The sequence below is a fragment of the Monodelphis domestica genome, chromosome 5 (genome assembly GCF_027887165.1).
Source record: "Monodelphis domestica isolate mMonDom1 chromosome 5, mMonDom1.pri, whole genome shotgun sequence".
Lineage (NCBI taxonomy): Eukaryota > Metazoa > Chordata > Mammalia > Didelphimorphia > Didelphidae > Monodelphis > Monodelphis domestica.
Window position 1 is genome coordinate 115,581,643 of NC_077231.1, and position 16,272 is coordinate 115,597,914.

A 16,272-nucleotide genomic window follows, 5' to 3' on the forward strand; every position below is an offset into this window, starting at 1 on the left:
ATGTATAAATAAATTTTCGTGACAATTTATCAAGCTTAAATATTAGTATTATCTATTCCTTCCTCCTAGAGAAAAGTGAAAATACTTTCATTTTCCCTAAATGATTCTCTTGATAACAATGTTCATGAGTTGATCGAATATCTTAGATATTGTGATGTTTTAGGCTTCAGTCAATAAGAATTTTTAAAGGACTCGGTATATTCCAGACACTATGATGTAGGATATAAAATAGTCCTAGGAGCTTATGTTTTGATAGGGGAAGTAATATGTAAGTAGCCACATTAGAAAATAGAGAGTCAATAAGAATTCATTAAGTTCCTACCTATCTGCCTGGCATTGTGGACTAAGCAGTAGGGAATACAAAGATGGGGAAAAACATGGTCCTTGCCCTCAAGGAGCACCTATCCTAGTAGGAGAGGCAACATTCAAGTAAAAATATATACAGTGTAAATGCAGTGGAGTGGGGGGAGGGAAGGAAGACAAGTGAATGCTTCTTGTAGAGGGTAGAATCTAGACTGAGTCTTGAAAGAAGCTGAGGGGCAGGGGTGTGGAAGGAGAGCATTCTGGGTATGGAGAATTACCAGTACAAAGGCATGGAGATGGATGATCGAGTGATGTGTAGGGAATAGCACAAAGCCTAGTGAAGTTGGTTAGAATGTAAAATGACCAGAAAGGTAAGAAGGGGTTATGGTGTCAGGACCTTTAAATAGCCATCAGGATTATGGATCCAGGAAATACCAATGAGCCACTGGAGTTTATTGAGCTGTGATGAGATTGGAGATGCCATGGCCAGCCCTGCTCAGATCTTGTGGCCACTCTTAGGAAGATGGATTGGAGTAGGGAGAGTGTGGAGGCCAAGAAAACCACCAACCAGAAGGTTAATGTAGATGATGTATATGTATAGGAGATGTTTCTTATAAGTCCTTCAGTGCTTTGAAAGCTATGTGGTTTCCTTCCTTGGACAGTCTTCATGAATTGCTGTGGTCTAATAAATAAATAATTGGTTTTATAGTGCTGAACTTCCCCAGCTGCAGACTGGCTCAGATGATAGCCACATAGAGTCCATCATCCAATACATTTACAGCCTTTCTTGCTTAATAGCATGTGCCAAAGCTTGTTCCATTGACACAGCATTCAACAACTTCTATTCCAAGAGGCAGCTGGGTGGCTCAGTGGATTGAGAGCCAGGCCTAGAGATTTGAGGTTCTGGGTTCAAATCTGGCCTCAGACACTTCCCAGCTGTGTGACCCTGGGCAAGTCATTTAATCCCCATTGCCTAGCCCTTACCACTCTTCTGCCTTGGAACCAATATTAAGTATTGATTTTAAGACGGAAGGTGAGGGTTTAAAAAAATAAAATTAGAAAGTTCAGTTTTGCACTTTTTGATTCTCAGAATTCTTGCCAGTATAACCAAATCCTTTATTTTTTTATTTTTTTTTTATTTTTTATTTTTTTATCCTTGGTTCCAAGGCAGAAGAGTGGTGAGGGCTGGGTAATAGGCTCAAAATCCCCTGAGCTACCCAGCTGCCCCCAACCAAGTACTTTTAACAATTTAAAAAAATACAACATTCTTTTAAAGTTAAAGAAATAAAACTTTAATCAATCCACAGGCTTTCTTAAGCACTTGGTGCCTACTACGTGCCAGGCACAGCAGCTAAGAGTTTGGCGACTCACGTACAAAGAAGGACAACAATGCCTCATTTTCCGGAAATCTGCACCAGGATTTACTTCTACCTTGAACAACACATTTCCATTTAGATTACGCAAAATTCTCTTGTGGTATAATTTCCTTCCCTTAGAGGGGGAGGGAGATTGGGGCGGGGGGGGGGGGTACGAACAAGACGGTTATTTAATTGCTGAGAGCAAAGTCCCAACCTCGGCTCCAGAGTCATAAAAGCTTTGCTTGGGAAAGGGGGAAACAGTTTCTATAGCGACTGGGGGGTGGGCGGAGGGTGAAGAGAGAGGGTGTGGCCTTCCACCCTTTAGGTAATTACCCAATTTAGTCTCTAGCAGCAGCCGGGTTAGTCTGCTCCGACTTGGTGCGGCCACTCCAACACCTGCCCCCACCGGACCAAAGTAAGGAGGAGCGGGGGAAGGGGACCGCGTTATGACGCACCTCAGAACCTCCCACCGCTCTGGCCCGCCCCCAAGGTGGAGTGGGACCCGGGGCTATCGGGAGATAGGGAGGGAAGGCTATATAGATGGAGAGAAGATAAGAAGTGAGAAAAAGCCGGGCCGCTGGGTGGGAGTGAGGGGAAGGAAGGTAGGATTGGAGAAGCTTTCCCAGAGCCCAAGGATCTACCATCAAATCTTTCCTGCTAGTTGTATTCTGAACTCAGAGTGGGAAGATGGAATTTGGGGGCCTCCCTTGACACCTGCAAAGGTGCACTGGCAGTGACACATTTCGTCCGTTTTTTCATCTCATCCCAGCAAGGCTAATAGTGAGCGAAAGATCACAGTCATTCTTGACCATCAGTGCCTTGGAATGAATAGAACGCTGGCCATCAACATGAATGCGCTATCTTTAAACCACCCTCGCTCATGTACCCACCTGCTATCCCTAAACATAAACTAAGCAACCATTCACATTGATACAGTGTTTTACAGTTTATGGAATGCCTTCTCTTGAACCTCGACAATCTAGCCAGAAAGAAAACTAAGGCGGCTTGGTGGGATGGCCATTAGGGTCGGGTGCGGGAGGGGGGCAGGCATGAGAGCTGTCTTCTAATATTCAAAGGCTGTAATCATTGAAAGGGACTACACTGACTCTTCAGGGCAGAAATAGGGCCAAAGAATGGAAGTGACTGGGGCAAAGTATATAGGTTTCGGCCGAATTTAAGAAAGAACTTTATAACAATTAGAATTGCCCTAACCTACATTCACTTAATCGCCTTCTGAAATAGTGAACTTCTTATCCCGGGACAGCTCATGAAAAGAGACAATATGAGCTCTCTGGCACGTTGTGGAGAGATTCTTCCATCCAGAAGAACGATTTACAAGATGAACCCTATGTCCCCTTCTAGCTTTAAGATTCTATAAATCTGGGTAGATAGAGTGGGCATTTCGCTGTTGAGTCACTTCAGTGGAGTGACTCTTTGTCACCTTATTTAGGATTTTCTTGGCAGAGACTAGGGTGGTTTGCTATGTCCTTCACTTAATGAAATTGAGGCAAACGGAATAAGTGACAGGGTAAATAGCTAGTAAGTACCTGAGGCTTGATTTGAACTCAGAAAGAGGAGTCTCCCTGACTCTATCCACTGCACTACCCAGAATATTATTTACCCCCATTTTACAGATGAACAAACATTATCAGAGGTTTAGACACACTCAGGTTGATGTGGCTAATAGTAGAGTCAGATCTTGAATTGGGATCTCCTAACAGACTGGTTCTCTTCTATATCCCATAAAACAAAAACATATGGGTCATAGGTGGAACAAAGAAACATTTATTTGCCCTCAGAGTATCACTTCCTTCCACTGTGAATATGTACAGTATTAATGGTATTTCCAGGAATTAGATTTCTTTTCAACCAGCTGCTATGAGGACAAATTAGTCACAGGGCACTGAAGCTGACCCATACTATTACAAGGGATTTGATGGATGGTCTTTTTCAAGGAGACATCCCTGCCTGTTCAGAGGAATCCTTTGCAACCTCTACAAGATCTGGGAGGTCTAGTCTGTTAACCCAAGCTGGGCAAATCCATAAATAAAGTGTATTCACTGGGTAAATCACATCAGATTAACTGATATAAAGGTGACCCTTCAGATGCTAAGTTTTTCAGTCTCTAAGTTAGGAAAATTTAAAAGTTTAGCAAAGATGAAGTCTACTGATCTGATCATTATGGGATAGAGAATGTAAGGAAGGAGTCAGACCATATGCACTGTATATGTTTAGTGGATATGACTTTACGGCCCCTTAGTGCTTGGGCTAACCAAAGAGTATGGACATCACCAGCTCCTCAAAACTCAGGTAAGGATTGTTCTACAACGTGAGATGTTTGAAAAGTGGGGCAGGGCAGCAGAAGACACAGGAGAGGCAAGTAATCGAATTTGAGTTGTTGGGAGAGATAGAAGATACCCCACTTAGAGAGGAGGATTTAGCCATTCTCTAGCCTGTTTGAAACTCTCTGAAAAGACATTCTAAGACACAGAGAGACAGCACCACAACTTAAGCATTTACCATGGGGTCTGTGACTTTTGAAGACCACTTTAAATTTTCTTGTGTCCCCTTGATATACAGGGGAAATCAGCAGCAGCAGTAAGATTTAAGGAGAATTCCATTATATGTAATTTGTGATTGGGTGCCAAGAATTATTATACTTGAATTTCCTCCCTGTTAATGATAACAAACATTTTTCTTTTCTTTTCTTTTTAAACCCATACCTTCCATCTTGGAATCAATACTGCATATTGGTTCCAAGGCAGAAGAGTGGTAAGGGCTAGGCAATGGGGGTCAAGTGACTTGCCTAGGGTCACACAGCTGGGAAGTGTCTGAGGCCAGATTTGAACCTAGGACCTCCCATCTCTAGGCCTGGCTCTCAATCCACTCAGCTACCCAGCTGCCCCCAAACATTTTTCTTAATGACAAAGATTTCTGAAACTTTATATAATGAAATTTTATTTATAAAATTTTAAACTATTACTATTTTATGTTAATAATCTTTGTGTTGGTAGGCTTCATTGATGATTTCCTCCCCACTTTACCCACACCCTCCTTCCTGCCCAGCCTATAATTGTATAGCATCTCTTCAATGAAAGCTTCATTGCAGACCAGGCAAGTTGATTCAAGCATTTGCTGTGCCATTCTGTGTCAAAATGTCATTGTACTCATTTATTGCTGAAGTGACATTGTATTATCCTGTGCAGCATAACTTTAATTATGTTGAACTGTAAAGGATAATCGTGTGGTATCATCAGATAACAAGCATTTAGTAAATACATATAACCTATTAGATTCTACAAGTAACATTTATTGTTAAATTGTTGGCTTACACATTGCATACTCGAATTGTCAATTGGCTAAAGAGTCATCATAGCTATTCAGTTACTGGGAAATTGATGTAAAGAAATAGGACTTGCCCCCTCTTAAGCACTACTGATTTTAGGTATTCCTCTTTACTAAGATGATATTGTAAGGATTTTACAATTTGCTGTACACACTTTAGGGTGAGGGAATGTAAGATACTAACTGAAGAATCCAAGAAGGAAGGCAAAATAGTGATTGCACTATATAAACTGTCTGAAAATCAGTGGGACATTCTGAGATTCTTAGAGAGAGAATTGTTGTTGCAGTGTTACTTGGAAAGCAGTCATTAGGCTCCTTCCAAAAGGATCTTAAAAACCCCTTTGGTGAACCAAGAATAGATAAAGATATCCAAGGCTTGTTGAAGAGGTTGGATCCATCTTCAGTAGCCAGCCACTCAGTGCTCATATCCTCAGCAACTCTAAAGACAAATTAGTCACAGGGTACTGAAGCTGATCCCATACTATTACAAGGGATTCGATATGAAAGCTATGGTCGTTTTTCAGGGAAATATCTCTGCCTGTTTAGAGGAATCCTTTGCTAGAATGTTGTCATAGAAGTAATGAAGGAACTGATAAAGAGAAATATAGAGGTCTAATGAAGAACTTTGGAATTGACCTTCTATTCTATAGTCAGGGTATATAAGGCTGGAAAGTGCTGGTTGTGTATAGACTTTTGGGTTCAGGAGAAGGAATAAGGGAATAAGCATTTATTAAATGCCTACTATGTGCTAGGCACTTCACTAAGCACTTTACAATTTTTTTTAATGCCTTATCTTCTGTATAAAAATTGATGCAAGTATCAGTTTCCAGGGCAGAAGAGTGGTAAAAGCTAGGTAAATGGAATTAAGTGACTTGTCCTGGATCACATAGCTAGGAAATGTCTGGGGTCAGATTTGAACCCCAGTCCTCCCAATTCCAGGCCTGTCACTTTATCCACAGACCTACCTAGTTGCCCCAAATATTATCTTTTGATATTCATAATATCCCTGTGAGGTAAGTGCTATTATGATCTCCATTTTAAATCTGAGGAAACTGAGTCAAGCAAGAAGTTAAATGATTGGCCCAGGGTCATGCAGCTAATACTAAGTTTCTGAAGCCAAATCTGAACTCAAGTCTTCCTTACTACAGGCTCATTGCTCTATACAGTGAAACACCTTGTTGTTCAGTCATTTCAGTCATGTCCAACTAACTCTTGGTTACCCTATTTGGAATTTTCTTGGCAAAGATACTGGAGTGGTTTGCCATTTTCTCCTCCAGCTCATTTTACAGATGAGGAAACTGTGGCAAACCAGGGTTAAGTGATTTGCCCAGGGTCACACAACTAGTAAGTGTCAGAGGTCTTCCTGACACCAGGCCCAGCACTCTTATCTACCATGCCGCCCAACCACCCAGTTGAGCCATCTAGTTGCTACTAGTTGTCTTTCTTGGAACAAGAGAAATAAAGTCAATAAACAATTTCATCATGTCCTTGATTTTCTGATGATTTTTTTTTTCAGGTTTGGACTTGCACAGTAGATGACATCAAATTCCTTTGGCAGAAGAAGATAAGGGGGAAAATGGACTTCATTTGACCTATGGAATTCTACCATACTGAACATATGTCCCAAGGTATTTTTGAGGCCCTTAGTTATTTTTGATGGTTAATAGGATAACTGATTGGTGATATAAACTACGTGGCAATGTTGGACATACATAGAAGATCTAATAATTGAAAAGACCCAAGGAAAGTCTAGTGAATGCATTGGAAGGCCGTAGACTAAAGCTATCATATGCTAAATACTAGTTTTCCAGAACCTATGTCAAGTTCTTGGGTCCCTTAATGTCTCAGCAGAAAGTAAGGACTGAATCTGAGAAAACAGAAGTGCCTTTCTTCTCACTACGTCTGAAGAGTTTTCAAGAATTACAGATCTTTCTAAAATGTAGTGGCCGCTATCAGAGTTTCTTAATGACCTATTCCATTCTTGTGAATCTTTCAACATTATTCATGAGCATAATGATGAATAGAACCAAATGCAGAAGGACAAAAGGGACCCATATGGTTTGAACCTTTGTTGAACCTATTAGGATCTTGGTAGAATGAGAAATGTGAGTAGAATAATAGGACTTTGATTATTTTCCTCCTATATACATCAGGCTAAGTTAATTTTGTAGATCCAAGTACTTTGGATCTTAACTGACTTGATCTTGACTAACTCTTGACTGACATCAGTCAAGAGGCTGTTTTAGAGAATTTGGGTTCCAGGAGAAAAATGGACAACTGAGACCAGTAAAAGACACTGACAATCAGGCTTGTCATCTCATTCACAGATTAGAATTTTTGCCTTTTTAATAGGCAGTTCTGAGAGTAGGTGTATGAAGTTTAACTATTCTAAGGCCAGGGAGATAACAATTCTCACTGCCTTATATTTTAAAAAGCACTGAATTGAATGCTGCCAGCCAGATACAGTAAATTCAGCATTCATTGGTTGTTGGTCAGGGAGACCAAAAGATGCGCAATTCTAAGAAAGTACTTCTGAGAGTCTGGAACTCTCCTAGAGAATTTGGCATTGGCAGACAAATTTTATAGCACTGAACTAATTCTCCCTGCTGAGCAAGACCATCTGGCCAATGTTAGGCATTCCATTGGGAAACTAGGAGAGGAGCTTATTATGGGATAAATTACATGTAATGTTATAACGTACTTTCATGTGACATATATCTAATCTACTGAATGCAACCTTAGATAAAAAAGATAGAAAACCATAGGGAATCAGTAAGCAAAAGGGTCTTGGCACCCATACACAAAATCTACTATGCATCTAAGGGAATTATGATCTAATTCCTGATTAATCTCTCTGTTTCTCTGGCATAGCAGAAAAGGGAACATAGTTGCTTCAGAACTCCCAGCCTTAGTAGTAACTGTATATAATGTATCAGCAATGATCATGAAAAAATAGGTATGATATATATAGTTGGCCATTTGAGTTCTAAGAAGAAATCACCCCTAAGTTTCAGATGGACAGTTAGAACCAGATGCTGGCCCCTATGGATAGAAATCAGAGCAATGACTTACCTCAAGAAATTGCTATATCTGTATCTTCTTAAGGATCAGAGAAGCCCACAATACTGCCTAGACCTGAGAGAGACTTCTGCCTAGGCAGGGGGAAGGGTCTAGAAACCATCTTTCTTGTCTAAATGTGGAACCCGCCAGGGAATGAACCCATTTATAGATTCTGATTCACAAGAGGCTAGAAACTGATCATTACCATCCTTGCTGTGGTTCTAAAGATACCAAAGGTGTAGAATGGATAGAAAGTAACTACAGAATTGACCAGGTAGAAATGTAATGATATTTCAGTGGGAAAAGAGGTTACACATGTAGTCAAGTAGCATTCATTTATGAAATGCAAGAATGTGTAATGCAAAAATGTACATTTTATATTTGTAAATTCCACATATGATATAATGTACTTGCATTTGCTCTGTATAACTAGTCTATTCAATGTAAACTTATATGGATGCTATTATATATTTGGGATAATCTCCTGTTCCAAAGCTATATACCAAATAATAAATGCTTATGATATTTCATGGTAGGTGTACCTAAGCACCTGATATGATTCTGGTTTTATTTTCCTTTCTTTACCAGAGGGGGAAGATATAGTACCTCTCATTACTCTCTAGGTTCAGAGTAGCTGTTTGGTATAACCAATTATAGAGTTTCTGGCTTGAGCCTTCATCCAATTAATTTTTTGTAGAAAGGCCATACAAGAAACACATCAATTCAATAAAAAAGTATTCAATTAAGACATGAGACAAATTTTAAAAAGAAGAAAAAGAAAACAACAGAGAAGGGAAACGAGGAACAAATGTTTTTTGGTGCCTGGACATGCATGGGAGCAATTTACTCTATCTTCAGAAGAATTATAATCTAATTCCCTTTTAATGCAAGAGGGCAAATCACTTCTGGATTCCTAACCCCAGTGGTAAATGCTTAGGATGTCATTCCATCTCCTTCTTGGAATGTCTTTCCCAAGAGTCTGATGAGGTGGCTGAAGAGATCACTCATCTTAGCTCTAGAGGCACCAGGGTCTAGCCAAAGCCCCTTGACTTGGAGTCACTATGGTCATAATGCTCCAAGTGTTTTTCTTCTCTTTTCCTCCTCTCACTGAAACTCTGCCTCTTACCTTTCCTCTACATTTTCCTACTACTCTTGCCCCACCCCCTGCCCACTTCCTTATGAAGCATAGTCCACCACTCAACTGGTCAGGCAGCCAGTCCGAGCATTGTGGGAAAAGAAATCCTAAAGTCGAGGCCACTAATATGTCTCACATGCATAGAATGTGTCTGAGGTTGTCTGTGGATAAAAGACTTGAAAAAAAAATGTGTTTCAGTAGTCTGTAATCAGGGACTCCTTTTTGAGGCTTCAACCATATGACTTTTTGGCAGCTCTATGACGGAAACTTGGGATTTTCTTTTCTGTTTTAGTTCCAGTCTGTGCTTTCAGCCTGAAAGAGATCTCCAGATGTATTTAACAAGACCTTTCTGTTCAATATGTTTTAAATTGGGCACAGGAGGGTGGTGAGACCACAAGGCCAAAAGTTTGACTGCCTTTAGGCACCAGTGGACATAGGACATGAGGCAGTTTATTAAGCAGGGGCCAATACCAGGTCTCTGGGGGATCAGCGGGAGATTGTGAGCCCCACAGGGAGAAGGGGAGAGGCTGGGAGGCAGAGCAGTAGCTGAGCTTGCAATGCAGCCCCCTTTGGGTCGGAGCAGGTTTGTTCTGTAAAACAAGCTTCATTAGGGTGCCCTGGTTTCCCGTATATCATTTTCTGGACCTCATGAGCCACTGAGAGGTCTATGAGGGAAGCCCCTGGAATTCCCCCCCCCCTTCTTTATAGCATCGCCTCCGAGTTTGTCTGGCTCCACTGGGCAGGGTCTCCCACCCCCAGGCTGCACAGTGAAATTTACCAGGCACTTTGCAGGGAGTTGGCCCTGCCGGTAGATGAGCATATAAATGATCTTTAACCAACATCAATTCCCATGTATGCCACCAACCAATCCCCATAAGAGCCCACAGGATCCCTCCAGCCCATTCCCAGAAGGCTTCATTGTCCCATCTCAATTACCCCTCTACTAGTAACAGAGTCAAACCCTTGACTCCGTGTCAGGTAAGGGCATATAGTGAGAGCAAAAGAATTTTCCTGCCTATAGTCTGTCTGAAAAACGTCTACACTCTGGGGGCACAATGTCCCATGCCGTCCCCCTTCTCCAAATATCTAAGGGAATAGGGATGATGGTTCCAATCTTCTCTAGCTTCTTCATAGCTGATAAGGGGCATTGGATCCTTGGGAGGAGAGAGGAGGGGCTGTGGGCATGAGGTCTTCAGGGGCATGTCTGTAGCAAGTGCTCAGGTTCTGAAGGAGACCTGAAAGATGTATCCAGTGACTGGTACCCTTGACAGGCAGACAGATCACGAGGGGGAAGAGTCAGTCTCCAAGGCAGATGTATAGAAACCAGGACTGGGGCAAAAACTAGAGCAACAGATATATAGAGAGAATTAGTACAATAGAAATTGATATTAAACATTAACATTTGGGTATCTTAGCCACCAGACTTCATCTCCAGAAATCATCCTCTGACAGGAATTGATCCATTTAGGAAATTTGATTCCTAAGTTTTGTTTGCAGAATTGACCTATGATGTTTCTGTTAAAGAATATTCTTTTGCAAAGCCCACATTTACATAGCAGCGATAAGCACCTGAGTAACAAGATTTCAAAGATGAATTGCTTTACCCTAATCCTGAAGGAAATCCAGAAAGCTTTGGGTTATTTCTTTTCCAAGCACAAAATCTGAACTTTAATCGTGGTAAATCAAGGCTACACATACAAGCCATTTATTAATAACTTTACCTAGTTCTCAAAGTATGTTCCCTAACACTTTGATAATTTTCAATTATTAAACTAATAGGTTGTTGGGGAAATGGAAACTTTTATTTCTACAATTTCAATTATGTGCTGATTATGGGAACTTGTCACTAAAGAGAAGGCAGACAGGGAAAACATTTCCTCATGTCCCAAGGGACACACAGTGAGGGGCTTCACGTACAGGCCAAAGCTGTCACTGGCTCATGCCGTCGTTGGGTCACTCAAGGAGTAAGAGCCTAAATGGTCACAAAAGGCCCAGTCCAAAAGCCCTGGATTACCTCTGTTAACTATCCCAGGACATTCTCTGTCTTTTGCGTACTTTGTCACCATTGGATCCCAGAGGCCTTCCTTTTTCTTTTTTTTTCTTAAAAGATGTCATACTCATTACAACTCAGAAAAATTCTGCTTATCAGCAGCCCAGAAACAAATTCCCATACCCTCAAACAAAGGCTGATAACTCTGTTATTCTTACATATTTTGGCAATAAAGAAGAGGAGTGCTGAATTGAATAGAGCCGGAGAAATTCCAGTCATTTGTGATTTACCAACACCACATACATTAATTTTAGAAATTATCCCAAGGTCAGGGATCCAATTATAAGAGCAGGACATCTATCTGTTTGCTTTCAGGCTTTCACCTCCCCCCCTCTCCTATTCCCCCTCTCTCTATAAATCTGCATATTCAAGCTTTATGAACTCCAGAATAAAGTCCTTCTATCTTCCATATTCCAACACAACATACCTCTTCACCTTCTCTGAGTTGCTTTCACCATCATAAAAATAACATTCCATTTGGTATCCCTGCAAGTACTAATCAAAAACTCCAAAGAATCCTGATTTAAAGTATGATATCATTGAAGCACTGTATCTTTAGTTCATTTTAGCAGCAATTCACATAACAGTCATAAAATTGTGAGCAAGCGTTTGTCACAAATCCTGCCCGTTCCTTGGCTACTGCACCAGTCAATATTTAATCAAAACATCAGCTAACATCTGGGGGTCTCTCAAGTTATAGTCCCAAAGTTCGTGTGAGGTAACTCATCAATTACATATTACTTAACTTATCATTTTGGACTTGGAATGTTTGCATTAAGATTCTATAGCTTCAAACAAACAGTTCGGTGGGACATGGCTGGCAACTTTTACTCTTTTGGACATCTCCTTAAAACTTCTGAGGTATATAATTAAAATATACTCATCTTTAAGTTCTATCAACACAGTGGTTGTCAACTCTTTGAGATCATATGCATTTATTGTTTTGCTATTTTAGTCCCCAAGTATCAATTTGAAACAATTATAAGCACTTCTTTCTCCTTCCTATGTGTGAGGAAGGAATTAATAACTTGTAAGCAATTTATCCTAAGGCTGCTTGGCTTGATTTAGGTTAACAACCTTGTCACTTATCCCTCTTTAACAAGTGGGCTTACTACAATTTAAACTTTTGAATGTATCAAACCCTTCATAATAATTTATTCTCAGTGGAGTTTAGTTTGAACTCCACACTTCCAAATAACTTTGATTAAGCCCTTTAGCAATCTTTCATTATTTAAATAAACTGAAGTCCAAAGCATTTACCCTAACTCCTTTCAACCCTCTGTTTAAAGCAGAATAAAATCTCCAGTTTAGTTTCCTTTTCCCTCAAAACATTACTACATAACGGATTAAATTCCATCAACATTATTCCAATTTTAAGGGCATACAGTTTGCATATCATATATCCTTAACCTATTCAGGTGGAAAAGTTAATTCTCTTTATACTACAAATGCATACATGTTTTGTATTCATTCATCATTACTGTCTAGCAAACTGTGTCTGAATACATGTCAATCTCTAGATCATGAATTCCTTCAGATATTCTTAGTCAAATACAACAGTGTTTAAAAAATCCCTCCTTTAACAATATACCAAATTCTTAGTACCTGTATAAAATCCCAAGCACAGATTAACCACTTTAAAAACTTCATGTGTGTCATATGATCACTTGTTGCTAGTTCTGACAGTACATACATTAAAATAACATCTCATTTGAAAATTTCCAAGTTTAAATTCTAGAATAAGTTCTCAACAATATAACAACTTTTTCTGAATGACTTTTACATCTACAAGGTAGCCAGTACATCTTGTCCTTATAGAATAAACATTCCCTCTCTGTATCAGGCTGGCTATTATTCACATTTAAACAATTCTCAAATTCACTGAAAGCATTATGCATTGCAAGGCTCAACAAAACAAACTTCTAACCATGAGTTTTTGTGCTCAATAAAATCTGACTAACATTTCACATTAACTGACAAACAGTTATCACAATACATGAAATTACATTGTACCATATCAAAATCATTAGCGAGTTGCATACATCAAAAAAATTTTTAATGAAAAATTGCCTCAAATTGTGGAGTAAAATCTCCCTTTTCTGCTCTGAATTTTTCTCCTTTTTTTCTCCCTTGGGGCCCATGCAAGGAAGAAAGAGGAAAAAAATCATTGAACATCAGGTATTTGCTTGGAAGCTTACTGCTGGAGCAGACGCAGCTTTTCCCGTGTAGCCTGCCATGCTGGAGTTTGGAAGGTTTGGAATGTAGGTGGAGGGAATGGAGAACAACCACTATGAAAGAAATTCCCCTTTGTGAAATTGCATCTTAAACTCTTTTTGCCCCTTCTTTATAATCTTACAGCTGACCACAAAAAAAAAAAACAAGAGATTCTGATATTTCCAGTTATAAAGGTCTGTGGAAAAAAAAAGGGGGGGAGCATAGACCAAGATCCTCACCCATTTAGGTTCTGCCTGACACAAGGATAGTTGGGAGGTCATGGTTGTTTTTCCTTAAGCCTGACTTAAATACTGAGTATGATGATTAGGGGTGTCCTGCCAGATATGAGACTGTCTAGTTGTGGGAGGGGCCCCTGTTGGAAACTAGATCATCTCATACCCCTGTTGGGAGAGGGGGGTAGAGAGGGCTTGATGGGGGCACTCATGGTGAAGACAGAGGGTCTGTTGAAGAGGATGAGGAGGGTGGGAAGTGTTCAGGAAGAGGTGGAGAGGGTGTGGGGGTATGGGTTTCCTATTGACATAGGGGGTGACTCCTTAGGGTCTTCTTGGAGCACAGGAGGAGGAGGATTGCTCTTTTCTCCTGTGAGAGTGAGGCGGCTAGCAGAGCAGCCTCTGTTTTAACAGAATTTGGCCCCAAAAGGCAACTTTTCAATTTCTTTGGGGTGTCAGTAAGCAAATCAATCCAACTATCTATGTAGGGGATCTGATCAGGGCGACCTGGTGTTCCATACACCTTTCTCTGGACTGTGTAGGCCATGGAGAGATTTGCAGTCCCCTCAGGGGGCCATTCAACTGTGAATGTGGACCACTCCAACTCACACAAGGTGTGGAGCATACCAGGGGAAACTTGAACTCCATAATCAGCTGCTGTCTTCTTAAACAGCTGAAAATTCTTAAGAATGCATGTTAGCAGGATCTGAGAGTCCAGTGATGAGGACTGACCCATTATAACAAACCATACAAAGACAAAGACTGAATGTAAATCCACAAGACATACATTTAATTTTGCACTCATACACCTGAGCCTGACAGCAACCTGAAGTTCCAAGTGACGTCTTAACTTGGAACTGGGCTATGAGCTGAATGCCACATCTGGCAGCCCACCAGCCTTTACTGGATCCAGATTTCCAGAACAGAACAGGACTCTGGAGCAAAAACAAATCTCATGAAGCACTCCAGGGTACAGAACTTTTAGAGCGAAACCAGAACTCCCGGGTAACAAAACCCATGAAGCAAAACAGAATTCTCAGAATACTCTTAGAGCAAAACCAGAGGGAAGTTTGTAGCCCAAGGGAAGTTTGGACTTTCAGTATGGAGAGGGGAAAAAAGAGGAGACCCCTCCTTTTACAAAGTGGGGTTCAGGGGAGACAGCAGATGTAATGAGTTGGCTCAGAGAGAGGAGAGGGGATTTGAAGATTTTCCCCCTTCTGCCTTCCCTTCTTAGCTAAAACTGCTCTCCCAGATTCGCTCTTGTCCCTCTTGTGAACCCTCTCTACTACTTGAGACCAAAGGGCCTCCCCTTGACCTGTTCATTCACACTCAGGTTGGGGAACAGATAACTTTTAATGTCAACTCAATCAGGTAATACAAAAGGAAAATAGCAGGTAGGGAATCGTGGGAAAAGGAATGTGGGAAAAGGGGGTCCCTGTCTCTATCCCCTCCCTCCTCGAGTTTGGGGGTTACTCAGGCCTTGGCAGCCTGAGCTCCCTCAGAGACAGTCAGGTTGACTCACCCCTGGGCAACAGGAGCTGAGGTAAAGTCTGCTCAGGTTTCTCTTCAGAAAGTCCCTTCATTTGGGAAGTGTTAGGGGGAAAGATTTCCAGTCACCAGCAGGAAAAATGGGTAACCCTCAGGAGAAAATCTTTTTCTCAGTTTCTCTTTTCGGTTTTTCAAGACCAAGAGCCCCTCACTGCTCTCAGAGCCAGAGTCTTCTCCTCCTCCGTATTCCACTCCTGGGCCCCCTCCCCCATCGAGGTGATCAATTTCACTTACTCTTCAGCCTGGCACTTTTTCTCCAGTGCCAGCCTCTGTCACAGTAGCTTTGAAATGATTCACATGAGAAATAGCTAAGGAAAGGGATGGGTAGGCATATGAGATGAGATTTAATAACCATCTTTCTATTTCTCAAAATAGACCCATACATAATCTCAACTGAGTTCTCTCTGCAGCAAAGTAATCTTTTTACTTCTCCCTAATTGATTCCTTCTTCCTACTAACTCCATGGCTCTCTCATAATTTTTTGTCTCTTTTCAAGCCTCCTATGGTTCCTGCTTGCCCCATTCTCTCAGCCAAAGACCATACATCATACTTCACCAAAAATATTGAGTGTATTCACCTAGAGCTCCCTCTGTTCCCTGCCCCTCTTAGTTTCACATCACTCATTTATTCCTCTACTGTCTTCTTTATTACTCATCTCATCTGAGAGGTAACCCTTCTCCTTGCCAAAATATTTATCCTTTATAAAGATATCCAATTCCATCTCCTCTTCTCCAAAAGACTGATCCTCTATCATTTCCACTCTCTCCTTACTTTAAAAAAAAAAACCCTTTACCTTCTGCCTTAGATTTGATACATAGTACTTAGATACATGAAAGAGCAATAAGGGCTAGGCAATAGGGGTTAAGTGACTTGTCCAGGTCACACAAGCTAGGAAGTGTCTGGTGTCAAATTTGAACCCAGGACCTCCAACCTCTTGGCCTAACTCTCAATTCACTGAGCCAACTAGCTGCTCCCTCCATTTGACTTTTAAAGTTCTTCACAGCTAGGCCCCTTCCAACTTTTTTTTTT

General features: G+C 40.9%; 1 protein-coding gene across 13 annotated transcripts in view; it reads left to right on the plus strand.

The window, feature by feature from the left end:
* The first annotated feature begins 1,921 nt into the window (after positions 1-1,921).
* The window catches only part of DYRK4 (dual specificity tyrosine phosphorylation regulated kinase 4), a 73,730-nt gene continuing 59,379 nt past the window's right edge, over positions 1,922-16,272 (plus strand). For 6 of the 13 annotated variants that reach the window (XM_056799136.1, XM_056799141.1, XM_056799143.1 and 3 more), the window contains exons 1-2: positions 1,922-2,076; positions 6,523-6,634. Coding sequence is in view for 2 of the 13 variants with exons in the window: in XM_007503750.3 (XP_007503812.1) it covers positions 13,487-13,512 (26 nt within the window). In the remaining 11 variants the exon portion in view is untranslated. Of the gene's footprint in view, positions 2,152-6,522; positions 6,635-13,397; positions 13,513-16,272 lie in introns of those variants that run through there. The other 7 variants (XM_056799138.1, XM_056799139.1, XM_007503750.3 and 4 more) reach the window with 6 other exon arrangements.